Source organism: Cydia pomonella, chromosome 28, assembly GCF_033807575.1.
Source record: "Cydia pomonella isolate Wapato2018A chromosome 28, ilCydPomo1, whole genome shotgun sequence".
NCBI classification, from domain to species: domain Eukaryota; kingdom Metazoa; phylum Arthropoda; class Insecta; order Lepidoptera; family Tortricidae; genus Cydia; species Cydia pomonella.
This window is the reverse complement of record NC_084730.1, coordinates 8239335-8265124: the sequence shown is the minus strand read 5'-3', so window position 1 is coordinate 8265124 and position 25790 is coordinate 8239335. Positions and strand designations below refer to the sequence as shown.

Below are 25790 nucleotides of genomic sequence, written 5' to 3'. Positions count from 1 at the left end.
TAAAGGGTTAAAGGTGTCTCCAAATTTTCTCTTAAATGTCCCATGATTGGTGCCGTTAACATTATTATTGTCAAACTAAAAAAAGGTTTGGGCCTTGCCATGGTTGGAGCAGCCACCCTCTGTATAGATTCCATCCACATCGCCTGTAGCAGTTCTTCCACTGAATGTTTACGCGCCTCCATCGCAAAGTGACACGGAACCACCACCTGCACAGATACGAATGTGTCAATTTCATTTAGGGCTGGGTTCAAGTTAGTGTTGGTTAAGGGCCTACGCTAGCTGACGCGGACTCCCGCCGATTGTAGGTGAAATCCGCCGCACGCGTCCGCTTCAGTTAGCGTTGCTCATACTATTTTTCGTTAACCCGCTCGTCCGCTCCGTGCACCCGCGCCAGCTAGCGGAGGCCCTAAGACTCGAGTGCTTTTGAGTCATCTCCTTTGAAACTCGACTGTTATTCAGACTCACATAATTAGGTTCTTTTCAACTTGTTAGAGACCCGAGTCTTTTATAGAGACTCCAGAGAACTTTCAATTTTTTTCTTTGCAAATTTCGAAGTGCATTGTTTTTAGGTTTAAGATCATTTATTCTCATAAGAATTTACAATTCACTTATCGAGATAAATACAAAACAGTATATTAAATTTTGTTTAGAGCGCACAAATAACTTAAATATTTCATTTAACTTAACTAAAACAGGTAGTTTTACAAAATACTTATTAATAACCGACCGCCCGCAAAGCGGGCGGCGATAACGCACGAGTATCTATGCGAAACAAGTTTACAATTGGGTACACAGAAAGGTTAATACTAGATGTGGCATGCATACACTGAGCGTAGTTGAGTATAACATAGGTAAGTTGCGTTACTTAGGTCTATAAATGTATTTTAAATACATACTATTATATCATTGTATCTTAATTATGTTTATTGAATTGTATATTTTATGGCTGCAGTGATAAGTTCGATTTATGAAATTATATACAAGTAAGTATTAGGTGCATATAGCAATATTTTAATTTAGAAATTCTTTAAAACGTGATTTTTAAGCAAGGATTTAAAATGGGACATTGATTTTGTTTCTTTAATAACTATAGGAAGTTTGTTAAACAATTGAGCACCTTCGTATAAAATACTTTTTCGCCCGTAGTTTGTTCGCGGTTTAAGTAGGTAATATTCGTGGATTTGGTACACAAATCATATAGGTAAAACCACATAATTTCTTTACTGTTAGGTAAAACCTATAAAATTGTTGCCGGAGTCTTTATTCGAGTCCTTTTGATATGCTCTTAAAAAGACTCAAGAAAGGACTCGCCACGGGACTTAAAAGACTCGGAAGTTTTATAAGCGCCAAGTCTCGTAAAAACGAGTCGAGTTCTTCAAATTCAGACTCAAAGCACTCAAGTTCCGACCAACACCAATTCAGGTGCTTCTCTATAAACAATGACTTTGCCCCCTTGTGAAACAAATAACTATTATCGGATCCGATTACACATGAAAATAGTAAAGCAGCAGTGGATACCTCAATATCTTGAGGAGTGAGTTGCTGCTGTATCAGAGCGGAGTCCACGTATATGTAGTCGTTCACTATCAGGAGCACCAGTTCGTTCCGTAGCTCATACAACCTAAGTACAGAACTGTATTTAAGCAGCAAACAATTAGAGTTAGATCAAGATCTGCAGCAATTTTCTAGCACAGAGCGTGGAAGTGTTATATTAAACGTCATAATTTCATAGACATTTGACGTTAATGATAACACATCCATGCTCTGTGCTGGAAAATCGCTGCAGACCGCTCGTATTTTAATACCACGCAAAACTGCGTAGGGGCGCCTCTAGCACATATTGAGGGACTACCGCAAAACACGAAATTCGAAATTTCGTTATCTGCCTCTCTATCACTCTTGGATATTCGAGCGATGGAGGCAGATAACGACATTTTGATTTTCGCGTTTCGCTGTAGGCCTCTGTAAACAAACCGCCTTGAAAACTTCTGAACAAACTGTTTCAGGCATCGGTTTTGAGGGTAAAACGGGACCCTATTACTAAGACTCCGCTGACCGTCCGTCCGCCCGTCCGTCCGTCACCAGGCTGTATCTCATGAACCGTGATAGCTAGACAGTTGAAATTTTCACAGATGATGTATCACAGATATATATCAGCTGACGTTCTTACCACCGAGATACAACCGGCTGACGATTTTTCTTATTAGCAATAGCATCTGAACTATCATCTGACAAAGTATCAAACGGGAGGCGATGAATATTTTTTTTACATGTTTCGGTGGCTGCCATTCCTCAACCCACCAACGGAACGGCAGCTGACGTCCACGAGGGTCCATCATACATAGCCGTTAACCCCTAAGTATACACAGAGTTATCGCCCGGGAGGCGATTGGTCATGGAAATCCGTTCCTGGCTCGCGGTCTATAGGAAACAATTGTATCGTCAGCATAAGCTTACTGCTACTGTCAGGCATATCTGAAAAGTATATAGGTAGTATTCATATACGCCTGGTACATCGTCTTCTAACTAAACATACCTTCTTGGCGGTTTGATCAAACTCTTATTAAATAAATAACCGGCCAAGAGCATGTCGGGCCACGCTCAGTGTAGGGTTCCGTAGTTACTCTTCCGTCACAATAAGCTAAACTGGAGCTTAAAGTATAGTAAATTGTTAACCAAGGGATGAAACGGTACCTTTCACCCGAGTTAAACAAATAGGCAAATTTTCATAATCAGTACCTAATTAAAGTAAGTCTTTTTACTATGAAGGGAAAACTTTTTGAGATAACTCAAAAACAGCTAAACTGATCATGTCCGCTATAGTTTTCAATTAATGTCTTTCTTAAGCTCTACTTCCACGATTTTTTTTATATTTTTTGGACCTATGGTTCAAAAGTTAGAGGGGGGGGACACATTTTTTTTTTCTTTCGGTGCGATTATCTCCGAATATATTCACTTTATCAAAAAATGTTTCTTGAAAACCCCTTTTAGTTTTGAAAGACCTTTCCAACGATACCCCACACTCTAGGGTTGAAGCGAAAAAAAAATTCACCCCCACTTTACGTGTAGGGGAGGTATCCTAAAAAAAGTAAAATTTTTAGATTTTATTGTACGACTTTGTCGGCTTTATTGATTTATATATCCATACCAAATTTCAGCTTTCTAGCACTAACGACCACGGAGCAAAGCCTCGGACAGACAGACAGACAGACAGACAGACAGACAGACAGACGGACATGGCGAAACTATAAGGGTTCCGTTTTATGCCATTTGGCTACGGAACCCTAACAAAAAATAGCAAAACACTACGATAGAGAATTGACTCCTCATGCCTTAGCCTCAAAAGAAAGTTTTTTTTTTAGTCAGAGGCAAGAAAGTTCAATTTCGAAGTGTTCTCGAGCGAATTTTCTTGTGGATACGCTGTTGGAGTTTGGTTGAGGACCAATTACTTACTACTGTGGCGGAGCGACCCGAAGTGGATCTTGGCTTCTGACATCAAAGACCGCCATACTTCTCTGTCCAAAGCCGTTTCTGTCCAGTTGACGGCGCCGAGTTCGCTAAAGTCTTTTTTCACTTCGTCTTTCCAGCAGTACCTAGGACGTCCAGACGGTCTTCGGCCATTTGGAACTCCCAAGTACGCCCTTCAGACTGCACGATCTGCACCAGGAACCAGGAGATTGAAGATCTAGTCCGAGCCGAACATCTTTGGAGAAACGAAAGCCGCCAGACTCCGATGGCTCGAGCACGTAGTCCGGATGGGTGAAGATCGTGCAATTCGTGCAGTCTGGATTGAGGACCAATTACATGGCAGTTATAGGCCCCTGTCAGTCCTGTCACCTGTCACTGTCTATGTTTGCGAAATATGCGACTTACTTGAGCCAAAAGGAGCTTTGCTTAACTTGATTTCATGGCTATTTCATGGATTGAATGGCTAAAGTCTAACCGTCTCATCATAACCGTGATAATGTCAGCAATGTATGGCATGCGCTGTAACTGTACGCTGTCCAGATACGCCTGGTACATCCGGTTGGCGAGGCTGCAGTACTTCGCGTACAGCCCCCCGAGCACTTCCGGGGGGATGTGACGCTCTTTCAGGCGGAGACCTTCTGCAGCTTTGGTCTGAAAAATGCAGTATTTATAGATGTTTGTGATAAGTCTCAGGTAAATCGTTCATAATAAAAATTAGTCTTTGGCAAAAATTTCAATTGATGTTGAAGCGGCATCATGCCTACACTAAGGCGTGTCTGTATAATTCACGCCTTAAGGCTGCCTTTCGACCAGAGATGTGCTATGCTATTCTATGTCTTCAAACATTTGAAACGTAGCTGTAGCTGCGTTTCAAATGTATGAAAACATAGCATAGCAAGGATAACATATCTCTGATCGAAAGGCACCCTAAGAGTCATTAGGATTATCAGGAAGCTCGGCTCTTAGGCTCGGCTCTATATACAAAGTAAACGTAGTTTCGCGCTCATTTTAAAGCGACGAGTTAGATTGCTCTGAAACTTTGTACTTATAATAAGATAAGGTATATCTATGCCTGTAATGTAAATAATGTATGTAGCCTTAGATACCATAGTTAAACCAATACATCGATTAAAAAAATTTCATACAAAACTTGTTTTTGCTCTATTTTGTTTGTATAATCTGGAGCTAAAGACTGTATCGTTTAATATAAATACAGATAAAACCTGATCTAACTGTTGACTTGTTTATTATTTTGTATTACTATGTTCTTAGGGTATGATCTGAGGGTATTTTTACGCCATATCTGATATAAGAAGGTTTTATATTTTGTTATTTAAGGACTTTATGATGTATTCAAAATCGTCTAGCAAAAATATTTCGGACAAGCCTATATCGAACTTAATTTGAGACTATTTACCGACTCCTGATGCAAACGAAATGAGGGAGACAGCTAAAAGAATCAGCTAAGAACCAAAGCCTATCGAACATTCATGGCGTTGAACCATCGCTAGAGCCGGTCGATAGAAACGCTCCATTATAGTTATATTGGATGTCAAAGTCGGAGTTGTCGTAAGTAACGTGCCATTTTCTCTAAAAGGCCTCATTGCACAGATCCAAAACTTTTTTAAACTGAAGCAAATGATTTATTTATTATTTATTTATTTTAAACTTTATTGCACATAAAAAAGAGTACAACAGGCGGACTTAATGCCAATAGGCATTCTCTACCAGTCAACCATAAGGCAAAACAGAGAAACTTCAAGGTGGGTGCAGTGAGAATTAAACAAAAAAAAAAACGTAAATTTTAAGCGAAATAAAATTTCTAAATAAATACTATAGTATGTTTCATTATACCTTATGACTATGAGTACATAAATATATACATATATATGTATAAACAAGGATAGATACATATACATACAATTGCACGTACAGATACACTACACTACACTATGCCCAGATGTTTCGCTTTACGAATCATGTATAATTGCCGTTCGCATAGTACGATTTTTTTTTGTCTAATGTCTTGTTCGCAAACCGTAATTTTTTTGTAGTATTTGTCCGAAATCGATATTGTTACTCGGGAGGAATGGTCAATTTTGTCTAAACTATATGCTTTACGTCGAGCTCTCAGAGAGAAATGTATACTTTATTAAAGCACTAATTAAACACATTTGTAATTATTTTTTTTATTTATACTAAAAAAAACGGCTACGTTGTACTTATTTATAATTAACGATACAGTCTTTATATAAACTAACTACATACATAGATATACCTCATCTCATTTTATGTTCAAAGTTTCATTATAATCCAACACGTAGTTTTAAAATAAGAACGAAACTCCGTTTGCATGGGAAGGTGAAATTCGATTGAGCGTGCTGCGGACTCTTAAGTTAAGATGTTCTGAAACTTGTTAGTACTTTCTTACTTGTAGTTCTTCATCCTTCTCTATCAACGTCTTTGTCTCCTCGACAACGCGCACCCATTTCCGATGAGCCTCGATGGACATGGTCAGGTTAGAAGGAATCGTGAACGGCATTTTTCAGGCTGGTAGGAATAATTAATATCATTAAAGGCGGGATTCCACCAGTGTGCGGCACAAGCATTTTTGTAGTGTCGCACAGTGCCGCACATTGGTGGCACAGCTTTAAGAATAGGGATAAGAAAAATAACATATATGCGTAACATGACAAACAAAGGAGAAAACACAATAATACCAAACCTAAACTTAAAGGTAGTCTGGAAGAGATCGCTTTTTAGCGATCAGACCGCATGTTGTTTATCTCTACTTCTGATGCTGTTTTCTCTCTGGATTGTTTTCATTGAGGTGTGTAATAAAGAGTATTTTCTGCCCTCAGGACGGAAAGCGTCAACTTTGCTCCCGTTGCGCTACACTAAGTTGCCGCTTTCCGCCTCCGTCGAACAGAAAAATAGTATGAGCACCACGGGAGGAATCGTAGGACATTCCATCCCGCCACACGATTTGACAATTGTACACGCGGCATGCAATTTTCCTCCCTTGGGACACAATAGTTATTTGTAGAAAATAACTATTGTATTGTATTATAATACGATTGAATCACAAATAGAACCCAAATAATAATAATGCCAGCAAGAAGCCCTGGAGCCCGATTCGGATATAATTTTTTTTGATGGTTTTGATGCACGAACCTGCAATCTTAGGATAAAGATCATACCAGAATCATAACAAATAGTTAATGCTTCATTCGAAGCCATATATGGCAGTTATAATATTGAACTTTATTGGCACCTATTTAATAAATATATGAATAAATACATTCTCACTCACACAAATTGACTAAGTCCCGCGGTAAGCCAAGAAGGCTTGTATGTATGTATGCATGTCACTTTATTGCACATAAACAGATTAACATAAAACAATCAAAACAAAACAGACAAGAAAATGTTATGTACAAAGGCGAACTTATCCCTAAAAGGGATAGAAAATACGAAAGGATCAAACATTAACACTAACAGGCTTGTGTTGTGGATACTCAGACAACGATATATATAATATAATAAACAAATACTTCAATAAAAAGGAAACATTCATGACTCAGGAACAAATATCTGTGCTCACAAATAAATGTCCCTAGTGGGATACGAACCCAGGACCATCGGCTTCATAGGCAGGGTCACCAGACTGATCGTCAAACATTAAAGTTCAAATTGAAACAAATATTTGGTATGACGTGCACTAGAGAATTTAAATTAATTAATTTCAGTCAGTAATTATTGTTCTATGTGTTACAAATAAGTGAAGCGTTGGTGGCCTAACGGTAATGGCTCCTCTACACGATGGCCTAGCGCAGGCCAGTATAAGGGACGCATTTATGCGTTAGAGGGAGCAACTGATATTGCAATCTCATTCCTCCGCATAGCTGCGTCCCTTAGATTGGCCTACGCTGGGCCATCGTATCCTTGCATTCCCGAGGTCGCGGGTTCAAACCCCGGCTCGTACCAATGACTTTTTCGGAACTTATGTACGAAATATCATTCGATATTTACCAGTCGCTTTTCAGTGAAGGAAAACTTCGTGAGGAAACCGGACTAATCCCCACAAGGCCTAGTTTTACCCTCTGGGTTGGAAGGGCAGATGGAAGTCGCTTTCGTAAAAACTAGTGCCTACCCCAAATCTTTGGATTGTTGTCATACGGACCCCAGGCTCCCATGAGTCGTGGCAATATGGACAACTCGAGGAAGAAGAGTGTTACAAATAAGTGATTTTCCGCCTTTCTATTGATTTCCCAAATTATTTCTAATGCTTACCTTAAATACAAGCAGGTTCAAAGCTTTTAAAGAAACAAATTTGCTCAGGTATTGCTAAAATTCTAATACCATTGTACCGCCCGTAGAATAAAAATTAAACCTATGAAACTTGGTTTTAAAATTGTATTACGTAGCTTCAGGTTAAATGGTCTAAAATACTTTAGTTTTTAAACACGTATATTTCCTTTTTTAAATACAAATATTTTGTAACGTTATTTATTTTAATGTTAAAAATATAACATAACAAATAATTTTACAAGGGTATTACGAATAATTTTACATTCACAGAAAATTTGGAGATAAAATTAATTTAGAATTTGGACACTCTAATACATATCTAACAGTTCATTGTAAATTCATTCTTCTGTCAAGGTTGTTGACATGTTGCTGACATTTCCATGACATTTCCTTGACTAACTTATCCAAATAGAAGGCAAATATTGCTTTAAATATGCTCTTGCACACTGTGCATGTAACTTGCGCATTTTGGAGTTATAGCAAACATAATAGGGTTGTTTCCAATTTTTTGAAACGCTTGTATTACGTTCTATATCCTAGTGAGTATTATATTCTTTGTTCTATATTAACTAAAATTTGCCCTAAAATTTAACCTTTATACTAAAAACGGCTTTAAATATGTTAAATTAACAAAATATATTTTGATGGAAGCTTTCGCGCCCAAAACGCTCTTTGAAAATTGTGTGACGTCACAGTTTACGGTTTGACACATAACTACATACACACGTAGAAGATTCGAACTGTCAACTGACGTTTGTCATTTGTTGTTTATCGCCTAACTGTCAACAGTGTCAATCCGAGAGTTGTGAAGTCATCAGAATCTTCAAAGACGTTTCGAGTTTGGTCACGTGACGTGTGCCAAAAGATATTTTAAATTCAATATTTACAAAAATATGGTCATTACAGGTCCCTTAAAAAAAAAAGGTGGCGCTACAATACCTAAAATACTTGAGAAAAAAATCTAATCATAGACAGCGCAATTCACTCCGTCAATAACTTTTTGAAATTGGAACTATTATTTATAGCTGACAGCTGGACTCTTTAGCAACATATGGAAGGTTGAGGTCAGGAATGAAATCTCCATGTACCAAAAAAGTGTCCGTCAAAAAACCTTAAATAGGTGGCGCTACAATACCTAAAATATTTGAAAAAAAAAAAACATATCATAGACAGCGCACTTTACTTAACGCCTCTTAGCCAATAACGCCTAGGTTCTTAGCTATTCTAGCGCTACTCTGGAGAGTTTTTGAACTATTTATAGCTGACAGCTGGACACTTTTGCAACAGTTCTGCCTATGGAGATTGCATTCCTTACCTCTACCTGCCATATTGCAACAGTTCTACCTATGGAGAATCTATTCCTTGCCTCCACCTTCCATAATGTTTATACATCAATTCAATTCGTCAATTTGTGTAATTATTTTTATAAATGCGTGTGTCCTGACAGATTGACTGACTGATTCATCAACGCAGAGCTGAAAACTTACTTTACTCTTTGAAACAACAAAAGAAAGTTGAAATTTTCACACTAGGTGGCATTTATAAAGTGTACCCACAAGAGATAAGAAGTGATTTGGAAAAATTTAACCCCTAAGGGGATTAAAAAGGGGTTGAATGTTTGTATGTCGTTCAAGTTTCATTTTAAGATAGGAACTGGACACTTTTAGCGCCTTTGAGAATTCAGTCCATAATAAGGTTAAATATATATTAAAAGGGGGTTGAAAGTGTGTTTCGGGGGAAAAATCCACGCAGACGACGTCGTAGGCAACAGCTAGTTGTACGAGTATTATAAGTCATCATTTGAATGAATATTCATGCCAATTTTTTTCACATCACCTATTCTGAAAAAGGTTTTTTCTTCCCTGCTAGGAAGTATTAAAGTGGCACTTCACTGTTGGAATGGATCAAAGTAGCCCTTTTCTATTCTAGGGCTTTTTTGTCACTAAGTACAAAATAATAACACAATGAAATATGAAAATAGTATGCATAATTCCATACATTTTTTTGGAAGCAATTCTAAGTTTTCTAGCAGGTAATCCTACCAACACTTACCTAATGATATTTCTTAAATTTATGTTTCAGTACTCCTATCGGATTAACACTCCGAATATACATAATAACAATGTGTTGTGCTATAATAGGTATATCAGAAACAGGGAAAACAGTCATCCTTGCAGGATAAACCTCAGTTATGACTCAAATGTGCTCTGCGTGACCTGTTACACAACAAGTAACAAAATAAGCTAATATATATTATAAGTTATACATTTCACTGTCATATAATGTATAAGATAGTGTTTTTATTGGTTTTCTCGGTGAAAGTGCTTGCAGGTACGTACACAAGTACAAAACTTCTAACGTTATTTTAAGTTAACATAAACATCAACTTTTTGTCATCAGGTACAATAAGGGCCAGTACAGACGAACTGCAACTCGACTGCAATTTGTATGTAGCAGTCGGTGTGCAGTTTCCATACAAATTGCATTCGGGTTGCAGTCCGCCTGTATCGGCCCTAGTACATTTGGCAGTAAGAAGTATAGACGTTATGATATAAATTTATTGGTGCTAAAATATTAATACATAGCCAAATTATTATTATTATATGCCCAATGAAAATTCCTGTTTAATATTTTAGATGCCAGGATAATAATAAGCCATTTTCATATTTAAAAAAACACCACAAAACTTTAACGGCATACAGCCAGGCGCCCTATACTTAAGTCCCACCTAGGGTTTGCTAGACGGATCCGAAATGTACGGGAGGATCCGTGGATCTGGATCCAGATCCAGATAATTACATACATTTCTGATCCGGAATGCAAACCCTAGTGCTAATCCGCGCTATATAGAGGAAAGCATTGTGGTTTAGTAGTTTGGGACATTCAAATACGTTAAGTTTCATTTCGTTTTAGTATATTTTATATGCAACAATTTTGTGATTTTATAGTTGCCCAACCATTACCCGTTTTGCCCAAAACACCAACCCACTTTAGGCTCCAGTCTGGGCAAAGCGGGTTTTGGTAGACCGTTTGCTTTTGTTCTAATGTGTTAAGATTTTAAGCGGAAACATAAAAAAACGATGTTCCAAATTGAAGTTCAATAAATTTCCTAACAAATGACTGCATATTCGCTACTTTAATACAATGAAATCGTAGACTTTTTAACGGTTGTTGTTAGCATACCCGCGTTGGGCCCGCTTACCCTAACTTCGATTGTATAGAAGCTTATATCTCGTCGGCTGAGAATACGTTTGTGCCATATCCATTTTTAAACAGAATCATTTTTTAATGATTCTTAAAAATGTTTAATTTTATTTTTCTAAAATGTGATTTTTTGTGTTTCCTAAAATTGTTTAATTTTTTTTTCTAGAATGGTTTTTTAATTTTTCCTTAAATTGTTTAATTTTTTTTTCTAAAATGTGTGTCATATCTGTATTTTACTATAGGATAATATATACACTCGGTTAACAGAAAATTATCACATCAATTGTGACATATCCAAAACTATGTGTCATATCATACATAAATATAAATATTGTATCAAAACTTATAAACTAAACTAAATTACTTATAATAATCGAAATTAATATGTAATCCAGCGGGATAATGCTGCTACATCTACGTCACCCTGCCGAGGGTAGATTTTTATTTTAGTTTAATTATATTTATTTTAGTTAATTATTATTTTTAATTTCGATTGTCATACATTGTACGTTTAACATTTACTCATCAAAAACGGATATGGCAATAATAAAAATGCTTTTATTTCATGAATACCACTATATTCAAAATATTTGTATGGCACTATAAACATATGTGCCTAAATGATAAATAAGTTGAATATTTCCTAAATATAAAACTTTTCGAAATAAAAATTGGGTGGAAATGGATAATGTGATTAATGTGTGACAGATCATCTTTATTGACAGGAATTCAATTTGAGAGCTATTTGGGTAGCGTAGAACGTGGTTTATCATACCAACCGATTAAAGAGGCTGGTGACAGTGCTGTTTTTCTAGCCCAAGAAACACGAAGAGAATCTGAATCCCGTACATACGGTACGTATCGGGACAACTGAATATCCGGAATTTCGGAATCCCACATCCCAAACAAGGCTCGGAAACCGGTTAAATTTCCAAACCGTTATCATTTATTTGGCGCAAAACCTTTTTATTTCGGTTTCGTTCGTAAAACCGTTATTTTTAGGAGTTTGGGATAACCGGTTTATTTAGGTAACAATAAAGTTCTTAAAACCGTTTGCGTTCTTATGAAAGTTCGGAGTAAAACCGAAATAAACCGGTATTTACCGCTATTTTTAAAACCGGTTCCGAGCCTTGATTCCAAGTCCCACGTTCCCGGGAACTCCGGAGACTCGAGATCCGGAGATCCCGGTACTACGGTTCCGCATTCCGAGGATGGAATGGAATTGTATTATATCGTTGTCACGCATATTTAGAGATCGGAATTTAAGACACCGGAATTCCTGGGTTTCAGGGTCTTAAAATTTCATTCCGGAATCTATGGAAGGTAGAATTAAGGAATAGAATCTCCATATACCATATACCGACAAAAAACCATAAATAGGTGGCGCTACAATACCTAGAATACTTGAGTAAAAAATCTAATCATAGATAGCGCACTCCGTCAATAACGCCTAGGTTCTTAGCTACTCTAGCGCTACTCTGGAGAGATTTGGAACTATTATTTATAGCTGACAGCTGGTCACTTTTGCAACAATTCTGCCTATGGAGATTCTATTCCTTGCCTCTACCTTCCATACCGGAATCCTATGGTATTATGGAAGGTAGAGGCAAGGAACAAAATATCCTTAGCGTCGAGTCGGTTTGTGTACACCTCCCGCACAGTGTGGGATTTTCGATCAGTTTTGACCACCCTCGTTTTATATTTTTATAATACGCATTATAATATCCTGCATCCCAGTGTAAAACTCCCGAATGATTATCTTGCGTAGTTAATGCACAATATTTTTTTGTTGACCAGGTCAATGACCTTAAGAAAACATGTTTATTGGCATAATTACTAAAGTACCGTCAATATAGTTCCAATTTTTATTTCTGAGTTTTAGTGAGAGATACTCATTAATTGTACGAAAAATCCAGCATTTTAGTGCCATTCAGTTAAAAGTTAGAAGTTACTAAAGTTTTCAAACATTTTTTTTTATATCTCCTATATTTTCCGATATTAGCGTTTTATTTTTTATTAAATGTATTTAAAATATGGTTAACTATAACTATTTATTTGACGAGACTAATGCGATGAATTAAACAATGAAAATAGTCAAATCTGATCGAAAATCCCACACTGTGTCCCGGTTGTAAGTTATATGTATGGAAGGTGGAGGTAAGGAAAGAATTCTCCATGTACCAAAAAGTGTCATCAAAAAACCTTAAATAGGTGGCGCTACAATACCTAGAATACTTGAACAAAAAAATCAAATCATAGACAGCGCACTTCACTTCATCAATAACGCCTAGGTTCTTAGCTACTCTAGCGCTACTCTGGAGAGATTTGGAACTATTATTTATAGCTGACAGCTGGACACTTTTGCAACAGTTATAATAAATAAATAAATAATAATAAATAAATATTATAGAACATTATTACACAAATTGACGAAGTCCCACAGTAAGCTCAATAAGGCTTGTGTTGAGGGTACTTAGACAATATATAAATATTTATAAATACTTAAATACATAGAAAACACCCATGACTCAGGAACAAATATCCATGCTCATCACACGAATAAATGCTCTTACCAGGATTTGAACCCGGGACCATCGGCTTCATAGGCAGGGTCACTGCCCACTAGGCCAGACCGGTCGTCTAGTTCTACCGTAAGAGATGTCACTCCTCTTAATTCCACACTCCATATTAAAAAATACAGGAAAGATGTCTGTTTGTGCGGTGAATGCGTGTCACAATTCATCACTAAATAAAAACAAATCATCTGATATTACATTCTACGCATAAGCATCGAGTTACTACAGATTTTATTTTTATTATTTTATTTATTATAACATTAAAATATAAAATATGTGTACCACAAAACAAAATATTCGCCAAACTGCGAGACAGTTTGTTGGCGATGAGCTCGCTCGTTATACTTATAAAAAGGTACATAATTTTGCACTGTCCTACCGTCCCGGCATGGCCAATTTTTATGTAGGTATTACAATTATGAAGTAGGTAAACGTAGGATTGGTGACTCAACACTGGTGGCGCGGGCGCGGGACAGGAGCACAGCGGTGCTTAAAAATATGATATGATATTTTCACGTAATTGTAAATACAAAAATCCAAACCTTTATCAGTTGCCATTGCTTATAATGTTGCCAGTAAAATGAATATTTTTTTGTCCAAATTAGGCATTACGTTCACATTCTAAAATAAGTACGCTTACTTTAAGTTCCTTGTATTATTAAAGAAAATTATATTTTACATTATTATATTTCAAAGTATTATATTATATTTCAGTTTGTTTGTTTGTAAATAAGTATAATTCAATTCAATTCAATTCAATACAATATTTTTAATTCGAATAATACAATCCATATTAGTGTTAGTACATAGCACAGCAAAACTTATAAATCTATGTTAGTGACACCTATAACAACAAACAAAAATAAAAATAATAATAAACATTAATTAAAAGCGGCGCGGTGCGGCGAGCGGCGGCGCGTGCAGCCGTACCCAGCGCGCGAACAAAGGCGAGTCCCAGCGCTGCGCCAGCACGCTTAGAATACTGTTTGGGCTACCGCGAAGACGGTTTAGTAATGACGCACACCGCTTTCTAACTATTGCGTATAAAAATGTATTCAAAAATATTCGTAAAATAAAATAAAATAGTAAAATCTTATTTATTTAACCCTTATTGCCAAAGAACAGGCGTGGCTCACCCCGCGATTTCGTCACGTCGCTACAAGTACATGCGGTCCACGTCCAGACCAATTTTGGTGTCTAGCAGTGGTTGCCTTGCCACGCACCGCTACGGAATGAATACTTTTTGATACACGTTTATATAGGCAAATTTGATAGATTTTGTATTGGGTATAGACCTAGGTATTTGACATTTCCTGCAGTAATGCAGTCGACCGCAGCAGTATTGCGGCACGACAATACTGCTGACTGCATTACTGTCAGAAAAGCTTTAGCTATACTACAATCACGCTCAAATTTTGGAGGTTCAATTTAATAATGGAACCCTAAACAGCTTTATTACAAAATTAAAAATCTACACACTTCCAAATTATTGATTATCATAAGTATAAGAATTTTATTAAAATACCCCTACTCTGGCGGGAATAAATAAATACTGGCAACATATTTTTGTATACGTGTGTGCGTTCCTGTTCCTCGTCGCGCGCACACGTCGATCTTGCTTCGGCTTCTGTGTATCATGCCTATGCTCCCCGCTATATCAAAGACCTCTTTAGCTTTGTTCAGTCTATCAGATGTTCCCAAAATTATCTTCTTAAAGTCCTGTCATCTTCTTCTAATTTTTTACGTTCCAGGCAGTTTGGTTGTGGAACTCATTACCTTCTGACTTAAGGCATGCAATTTCTTTTTATACTACGTAGATGGCATACAATCATACAGTCCGCCTGATGATAAGCAGTTTCCGTAGCCTATGTACGTCTGAACTCTAGAGGAGTTACATGCGCGTTGCCGACCCTAACACTCCGCACCCTAGTTGAGCTCTGGAAACCTAATACTCACCGGCAGGAACACAACACTATGAGTAGGATCTAGTGTTATTTGGCTGCGGTTTTCTGTAAGGTGGAGGTTACTTCCCCAGTCGGGCTTTGCTCTAGATCTGGAATGACATCCGCTGTGCTGTGCCCTACCACACAAAGCGGAATGACATTCACAATGCCCATACCTCTCTTAAAATATCACTTCATATTTTTAAAACTCAAGTAAAAGAATATTATTTATCACTTCCGTTATGTTATTTTATGGGGTGTGTAATGTTTTTAATAATAACAATTTGCGAAATTTCATTTTTCATAATTTGAATTGCATAATTTTGATATGCAGAAATTATGATTTGGTATAAAAACAAATACAATAAAAACGAATTGCATAATTTCGAAAGTAATTATAGTTTAGTAGCATAGTAATGTATTTGCATAACAGGCAACCAGTATAATGTTCACTCTGTATACTATTTTATACTCAGAACGTTTTTTATTCATGAAAACCAACAGCATAATGTTGAAGGTGTGGTTTCACAATAAAATCACGGCAAATCTTTCATAAACTTTATTTGATTGAGTTTGCTGAAAGTTTAACAACACTGAATTACTAATTATTAAAAAACTTAAACATTATACTTGCATGGAACATAATCGATTATTCTAAGCGTCAAACTTACCTACATCCATACTTTACGTGTGTCGACATACCTAGGTATATCATTTTACCGCAAAGCAGCGGCCAGTGTGAGTTGGAACCTCTGTGGTTCCTAAGGGATTCAGATAAACTTCATATAAACGCCTAGTGAAAATGAACAAGCAAAAATACAATTTCCGAGACATATGGTTCTGCCCAGCAGTTCTGGTCGCAGTTCTACCTAACACTCCTCCTCGCTTCGCTCGTCGTCGTACCTAACGGCGACCAGCTTTAAAGTTGAATAGGTAGATTGTTGTATAATTTAATAGTTTGATTGACACCAAGTATATCATAGAACCATTCGTTAAAATTTAGTACTATATTTTAATTATTATACGAAATGTATGTTATAACAAGTAAAATTATTCCTAAGGATTGTTATCGAGAATGTTTTTATGATTATAGAGCATTCTGTCATTAAAGTAGTATGACTAACAACTTTATATGTTTTGTTTTTATACATAATGTTTTTTATGAGTTTCAATAGTAGTTAAATGAAATTATGCTAAAAGTTTGTATTAAAATTGAACGGCACCCTATTTTATGTTATGTTGGCCACATTGTGGTGATTTATATATGTATATTCGTAAATGTGTTATATATGATATTTATTTATGTATGTAGGGTATGTACTTTATACTATTTGCTATTTATGCACATGTATTTTTTGCCTTGTCTCCACTACCCTAAGGTTGTCTGGAAGAGATCGATCGCTCGTTAGCGATAAGACCGCCCGTGGTCTACCATAGTCTAAGTTGTGTATTTCATGTTCTTTTTCATATTAGTAAGCAATAAAGAATATTTGTATTTTATTGTATAGTATATCCGCGCTCCCGGTCACGCACTTCCATCTCACTCACTCTTATTCTCAGTAAGAGTGAGAGAAGAACACACGAACATAGTGCACATTAAGAAAGCGCTAAAAATCTCTTTGTTTCAGCATCTCAATCAGCACTAATTGTATATGCTGATATAAACTTTATAACCAATGGAGGTTCAAGTACACTTCAATGTGATATTACACCCCCCGGAATTATACAAGTGTCAGAAGGCCAGGAAATAAAGTTTTATGCTAAAACACCTACAGAGGTACACGACTTTGGGTAGGTGAACACATTAACCTAATCCTATTATAAATTAATGGGGTTGTTTCCATCTACAAATCTTAGGGCAGAATTGTATCCCAATAAAATCTTTGGCGATTATAAGAACATGTTAAACTAAACTAATACGCAAATAAATATAACAACGCACCACCAAAGTGACGTGCTTCGCCTCTCTACGAGGCATCCTCAGGAGATGCTGGAGATATTGACGGTCTTACGCCCGACAACTGAACTGTCTTCATCATACCTATTTATTTGCATATTTATTTTTGCGGCGGGAGGGCGGGAACATTAATTGCATGTAAAAATACGCAAGTAGGTATAACGGGTTAGCACTGATTGACTACCACGTTATTTTGTCGCGGATTAGCAAAGTAATATTTCTTGTTTTAATTAGCATGGATTTCTGCAAAATAACACCTGATTCTATTAATCATAATATATACGCTCAGTTTATATAAGCTTATTTAGTATAAAGTTTTCTCAATATAATGAACGAAAGATATAATTTCAAAATAAGTATATAATTTCATCAAATATATCGTTATTTAGTTATAATACCAATGCATACAGGTGCCGGCAAACTTCTAGAACATGTGACCTTGCCCTTAACCTTTTGACCGCCAAAGACATCATATGACGCTCGCGGCTACAGACCAATATCAACCTTCATGCGTACCGACAAGGTTTACGATTACGCGCCGCGTACGGTAGGCGTGGCGTTCAAAAGGTTAAATACGTTTAATTCTATCACTATTTGCGCGACAAAGTTACACTGTGGTTGTTACATTCTTTATATTTCTATCTCTGTCGCGCAAATAATAATAGGATCAAACGAACTAAAAGGCAAGGTCACATGTTCAAGAAGATTGCCGGCATCTTATACAACGATTAAAGAGTAAAATGTTTATAACACCCACGATTTAGAACAAATATTATTTGATTAATCTAACATAGATTAGCGTAGTGCTCGTATAGTATAAACGCCTACAACGAGGGCGTGTTAGGGGCGAAAATGCATTCCGCATACTACCCGGGTGCGCGGGGCAACCCGATTGGTTATGTGGGACTCCCGTCTATGCTAATGAGGCCCACGGTATACCCACTATGTAAACACCCCCATATGCCACCTCGCCGCCCTATTGGTGGAGTTACGAGAACGCTTGCGTACTCATCCACGACCCCACCGGCGGCAGCCGCCCACGAGCGGCACCTTCGCGAATACCCGAAGGCCTTTAACGCTAGGCGCGCCAGATGGTTCGACGCGCCTTCCTCCTCGGCCTCCGTTCTGCACTGTAGCGGACCCCCCCGAGCCCGCCACTACTGGCGCCAGAAAATTCCCCGGCGCCCGGCGACATATCAGGTCTATGGTTCTGCCGCAAAACCACAACTCGGCTCCAGAGGACAGGGAGAACGGCAAATCGTAACACCGACACTCCTCTTCCCCGGCGATCCCACCTCGACCGCCGAAGATAGGGACTTAACAAGCCCACTTGGAGCGTCCTCCTCGGGCCAGTCCACACCTCAAACAGGCCGGCCCTGGTTGCCTCTTCGCTTCACCGTGGGTAAACAAGCCACGGTTACTAAAAGCCCCTCCACCAGGACAAGGTGAGCAACCCGCGGGGAGTCGCAGTTCTAACCTAACCTAACCTAACCAACTTTACTAGTAGCAGTTCATTTTTTGGAGTCACAATTCTAACCTTACGTTATCAACCTTTCTGGTCACCGATCCATTCAGTACCTATTGATTATAACATACGATGTCATATCTTATACTTGATGAAAATATATCTTTTGTTCATTATATCCAGAAAACTTTATACTTACTAAATAAGGTATACAAAGTTAGTGTACATATTTATTATAAATATAGTAAGTTCTTTTTTTTTTATAGTAGACATTGTATTTACAATAACAATTTACATAATGGATAAATACCGATGATTACTACGAGTATAATATTTCCTCGTTGAATCGCAATGCTGATACGTTGTGCGAGGAAGCCGCCAGCTCTTCAGTCACCAGTTAAGGACGGAGGTTCCGGCGCTTCGTTTTCTATGGAAGTATCACGAATCAATATTTTAATTATTCTGTTCCAGTGTTAATTACCCCGTAAAAACTCTTGTTACCTACTAAATGTCACTTTTTATGTCAATTGTACAATTCGCTAAATAATACCGATAGCTCTTCAATTAGCTGACCAAGGGCGGGTTTAAATCCAGCAAGCTGTACCCGCACCTTTTTCATTGCTGACACAATCAAATTGTTGCACATTGTTGAGAAAAATACTTACCTACACCTTGTACCGAAGATGGACTACTTAGATAGATAGATAGATAAAATCTTTATTGAACCACAACTTACATGCTTTGTGACACAAACAAATAACAAGAGAAAAAGAAAATTGACAAGAGACAAAGAAAAAGTAACATACAATTTGACACTAATATCAATAATTACGTCAATAATCAAATGTATTACGTGTCTTATTTTTAGATTAATAGAGATATTAGTAGAGGGTCATGTGTTGTGGTAAAGAATAGGCGCTGACTCAGCATAAATGCTGATCTTCCGTCAGAACCTTAAAACCTACACTAATAAACGACCAGTGCAGCACTAGTCAATGTACTTATATGTTTAAATATATACTTATGCATATTACATATATTTGTACTGTATGTATGTAGGTACTGTAAATATTTGCAAGAAAATATGACACGTACTTATTATACTTATTAATTTATAAGATGTGAACGCAAGTGGATAGGTAACGGCAGGTAATGGTGTGGTCAGGTGGGGTTAAGTTTTAGGCACTTAGTAGTACTTACCTACCTAATGCATATTTGTACCTATAAACTGCTGTAAAAAGTAATGAAATGAACGTATTTGTATTTGGAAATCACCACGTGGTCACCGATAAGCGGTCATAGAAAATGACGTGTCGTCGGACGCCTCGGCCCGGGCCCAGCCCGGTCTAGCGTGAGTGATCCTAAATTCTTTTATCTCGTATCGTGATATTGGAACGTATTTTCGCGTCGTTGCAGGTGTACAAATGACGACGGTACACCAGTAGTATTTCCGAGCATAAAATATGAACGCAAAGATGGAACCAAACGATTATGGAGTTTAAATGTAAGTATCACTTACTGATAAATAATCCATCCTTTCTACTGACGTAAGTAACTTTATAGATATAAAACTGGCTGAAGTAAAAACTTGAATATAGGTACTTCTTTTCAATTCGTAATAATGAGTTCTGCTACCAGGGCACTTAGCCAACGTCAAGTGTTTTAGATGAATGTTTCACTTCCTGCAAATCTATTCCCAGTCCACTATAACTTGGACCTTTTTAAATCGAGAGTGAATAGACATCTTTTAGGTAAGCATGTTCCATCCTAGACTACATCGGCACTTTCCATCAGGTGAGATTGTGCTCAAATGCTTACCTTTTCGGAATAAAAAAAAAAAATATACTCGTACGATCTATAGTAACTCGTACGAACGTATAGGGAGCGTGCATGAACTGTAGGAGGCAGCACAGGAGCCGTCAGATTTTTGGCGCGAGGCGTAAATGTGATGTTTTTTGTTCCGATTTAGAGATGGCAGACCCTCCAACGCGCAGGGTCCCTATATCTAGTAGTCGATATTCAGTCAACCGTCGAGGTTGGACTGGCATGCTTTTTGGTAGTTTTATGATTAAAATATTCTTTCAGAAATCAATACGGTATTCTCAAGCTGAAATCGGCAAATACTGCTTGTGTTTTTACAAAATAAAGGAACCGTATGAAACGAAAGTTATTGCACAGAAAGACTCTGAAAATCACATCCATGGCAATTTCAAATTGCAGTTCCAAATGATTGGTAAGTACCCCTTCTACTATTCTGGTAGATGAATACGCTTGTAATATTAGCACTATATATATTATTATCTTATATATAGTTCTTACGAATAGAAAGTTATCTCTCAAAGAAAACGCAAATACCTACCGTTTTAATACCTACACAAAAGTACAATAAATGACCTTCAACTCGCAACCACAACCCTACTTAAACAGGCTTAATCAAGAACATCCAGAAACGGCAGTTTTCCTTCGTTTTCTTCATCCACTGTGAACTGTACCCCTAGTGTAAATTTGATCGACATCATAACGTGACGAACGCGTTTGCGTTAAGTCTCATTTTGTATAGGATTTTGAGTTTCCAAAACGTCCCGCTTGGCGCCCTCTTTCTAAATCCAATACAAAATGAGACTAAACGCAAACGCGTACGTCACGTTTCGAAATCGAATTTATTTACACTAGGGGTACTGGTTGTTATGATGCCTAGTATTAACGTGATGCGTGAGAACCCTTAGGCCGTCGAGACAATAGCGAAAACATCATCAACATACCACCACCATTATTTAGGTCTAACAGGCCCGCTAATACAAAGCATTTTCTTCAAACCATTCCATAATAGTTATTTACGATACATGACATGAATCGTAAATAACTATTATGGAATGTATCGTAAATAACAGTAATAATTGTGCAGAAAATAGGAAATTCGAAACGAGTGGTGATAAATTAAAACCTGATCGAAGGGGATGTTTTAAATCGACACGAGTGGCGTATTACCTATTCACATGTGTATCGTACAACGTTTTACAGTACAAAACTGTACCCCTAGTGTAACTTTGATCGACATCATAACGTGACGAACGCGTTTGCGTTAAGTCTCATTTTGTATAGGATTTTGAGGTTCCAAAACGTACCGCTTGGCGCGCTCTTCCTAAATCCAATACAAAATGAGACTAAACGCAAACGCGTACGTCAAGTTTCAAAATCGAATTTAGTTACACTAGGGGTACTGCTCTTTAAAGTTTTGGCAAAGGAACAATATGGTTATCAGTCTCAAAAATCCACATTAGATGCTACCAGGCAACTCATAAAAACGATTGCTGGGAAACAAGAATTGGGATTTCACACTAAATTAATAGGTTAGGTTCGTTAGGTAACTTTAGATGCCCGAAGGGCAAACCGCACAGAAATCGGAGCACCGCGAAGCGGGGTACCATCTAGTTAAGTTGCGAAGGTTTTTTTTTTTTTTAAGGAACTGTACTGGTTGAGTAACAAGATTTTTTTTCTTTTTCGGCAACTGGTTGCTAAACTTGGTTGCCAAGACGGCCGGAGGGATAAAGTTATGTTATATGAAATTATATATTTTTAAATTTATATTAAGTATTAAATGCCTTAATCACAGGGTATAAAATTAAAACTAAACTAGCCATAAAATAAAACTACTTAAAAATATTTTTAAATACATTCTTTCTCTTGACTGTACAGTAGCCTAATGTAGCTAGAAATTGATTAACATATTATTTGACCTTCTAAGATTATACTCTAAATATAATTTAATCAACATAGAATCGGTTGTACTCACATTTAGACATACTGAGATTCTGGAAATGTAATTTTCTGACCTACTCAGAATCTGGCATTGAGAAAATCTGAAGTGCTAGGAATTTGTTATATGGATAATCTATCATTGTAGGAACTTGGAAAACTCAGAAAATGTCTCATTCTGAATTATACGTACTTAGAATCTGAATTAAATAGAAACTGGCTACCCTAGATACTGGCGAGTCCGGAATATAACCGGAGCCGCCCAAACCGATCTGTCGTTCATATTCGTTGCTAAGCAACGGCGGTGGCACATGGCGCAGGCGCTCGGACTTACGCGCGTAAGCCGAGTAGGTCGCCACAAAACAAATTGACTATTTTTTTTTGTTTTAATTGCAAGTTTGAGAAAAGCAGTATACAAATCTCGGCGAGAAACGGAGTTGCCGGCCGCGTAACCCTACGTTTCCCGGCCTGTATATTAATGTACTATAATCTATGTGTCTCATGGAAGTTTCGTTAGGACATTTTTTTTACACTACGTCGGTGGCAAACAAACATACGGCCCGCGTGATGGTAAGCAGCCTATGTACGCCTGAAACTCGAGAGGAGTTACATGCGCGTTGCGGTACCCTAGTACCCCCCATCCCCCTCGTCGAGCTCTGATATTTTTTTCTCAAGTATTCTAGGTATTGTAGCGCCACCTATTTATGGTTTTTTGTCAGACACTTTTTGGTATATGGAGATTTTGTTCCTTGACTCTACCTTCCATACAGTAAACGTTATATTTGACTATGGAAGGTAGAGTTAAGGAACGCAATCTCCATAGGCAGAACTTATGCAAAAGTGTCCAGCTGTCAGCTATAAATAATAGTTCCAAATCTCTCCAGAGTAGCACTAGAGTAGCTTAGAACTTATGCGTTATTGGCGGAGTGAAGTGCGCTGTCTATGATTGGATTTTTTTCTCAAGTATTCTAGGTATTGTAGCGCCACCTATTTATGGTTTTTTGACGGACACTTTTTGGTATATGGAGATTTTGTTCCATCAGAAATCTGCGCGTCATCGTGGATGACACGAACTATAGCAGTAAACAGCAGTTGGGTCAACCGCATTCGAGGGAAGCCAGTGCTGTCAAACTGGTCTATCTTGACAGACATTCAGACGTACTCTCAGAGTAAACAACAATTGAAGGGAATATTGAATTGAAGGGAAACTCTTTATAGGGAGCGTGCATGAACTGTAGGAGGCAGCACAGGAGCCGTCAGATTTTTGGCGCGAGGCGTAAATGTGATGTTTATTGTTCCGATGTAGCCCACAAGATGGCAGAACCTACTATGCACAAGAAAACACGTGACGTGTGAATGTACATGTTTATTATTCCATTCCATATCATTGTACAATAAGCAAAGTATCTTATAATTAGGAAAAGTTTAGCTACAGTTTAGTATGATATTTTGTACTTTATATATATAATTCAGCCTCTATACGTCCCACTGCTGGGCACAGGAATCCTCTCATGTGCGAGAGGGCTCGGGCTATAATCCCCACGATAGCCCAATGCGGATTGGGGACTTCACATACACCTTTGAATTTCTTCGCAGATGTATGCAGGTTTCCTCACGATGTTTTCCTTCACCGAAAAGCTAGTGGTAAATATCTAATGATATTTCGTACATAAGTTCCGAAAAACTCATTGGTACGAGCCAGGATTTGAACCCCCGACCTCCGGATTGAAAGTCGGACGCCATATCCACTCGGCCACCACCGCTTTTTTTTGCCGCTTGCTTTATTTAAATTACTTAAAACCTTTTTTTTACAGAAACACCTACTGTTTCCCTGAAGATTGAGCAGTTAAATAATAATTATATGGAAAATCTGATTCAAGGATCGAAAAAATACAATTATACATATACATACGAGGAAGAGAAACAATTTGACTGTGTGCTGAATAATCCCACAGAGAATAAGGAAAAATACAAAATATCTTATTATCTAGATGGAAAACTGAAAAATACTACCACAGGTATTTTTATAATTTATCTTCGGGGCTATCCAATAGTCACTTCACACTAAGTAAGGGAGGGGCAGAGGTAAAAATTCAAAATTCAAAAATTTATTCTGCAAGTAGGCCTCAAGGGCTCTTTTACAAGTCAATACAACATTTATATGTATCAACCTGTATCTGTTTTTTTCCCCAATAAAGAAAAAAAAAAAAAAAAAAGGAAATATCGCATGTAATTTTAAAAAATTTTTTTAATACCACGACGGTGGCAAACAAGCATACGGCCCGCCTGATGGTAAGCAGTCACTGTAGCCTATGGACGCCTGCAACTCCAGATGTGTTACATGCGCGTTGCCGACCCTTTAAAAATCTGTACACTCATCTTTTGAAGAACCTCGGGAAAATCTCGGCAGGTGGCGCGTGGGATATCGCCACATTCGATTGATAATTACCCCGGGACTGGTTACTGAATTTGTAACCTCTTGGACAATACATATCTCCAGATCTGCCACTATGATACTGATAGCTGAAAGCAAGTCCCGAAGTCTTCTTCGAGTGATCCACGTATGGCATCCTTAAGTGTCGTATAAATAGTTACGTGCAGCAATGATGACGGTAGCTATCCCAAAAAGAGTTTAGGACGATTAGGTGTGATTAGCTGTAGGTGTAACGGATGCGTGAGGATCGTGCAGTCTGGAGGGCGTACTCTGGAGTTCCAAAGGGCTGAAGACCGTCTGGATGCCCTAGGTACCGCTGGACCTTAGCGAACTCGGCGCCGTCGACTGGACAGAAACGGATTTGGACAGAGAAGCATGGCGGTCTTTGGCATCGAAGGCCAAGATCCACTTCGGGTCGCTGCGCCACAGTAGTAAGTAAGTAAGGTGTAACCGCGGTGTAACTAAGACTAGTCAAAAATATGACGTGATTAATAGACACCCCTTCGAATATTGTACCAATCTCAGTCTGCGACTTTATCCACGTCGACGTAATTTAACTACTCCCCGTCTTTCTTCCTCGCGTTGTCCCGGCATTTTGCCACGGATCATGGGAGCCTGGGGTCCGCTAGACAACTAATCCCAAGATTTGGCGTAGGCACTAGTTTTTACGAAAGCG

At 37.8% G+C, this 25790-nt stretch overlaps 1 protein-coding gene across 3 annotated transcripts in view; it reads left to right on the top strand.

Annotated features, from left to right (window-relative positions):
* Positions 1-9741: 9741 nt before the first annotated feature.
* LOC133533116 (uncharacterized) overlaps positions 9742-25790 on the top strand; it is a 39700-nt gene continuing 23651 nt past the window's right edge. Inside the window, exons 1-5 of one of the 3 annotated variants that reach the window (XM_061872075.1) lie at positions 9742-10110; positions 17131-17293; positions 20341-20428; positions 21010-21157; positions 24495-24698. In XM_061872075.1, the coding sequence (XP_061728059.1) occupies positions 10062-10110; positions 17131-17293; positions 20341-20428; positions 21010-21157; positions 24495-24698 (652 nt within the window). In that variant the 5' untranslated portion in view covers positions 9742-10061. The remainder of the gene's footprint in view (positions 10111-17130; positions 17294-20340; positions 20429-21009; positions 21158-24494; positions 24699-25790) is intronic. The other 2 variants (XM_061872074.1, XM_061872073.1) reach the window with 2 other exon arrangements.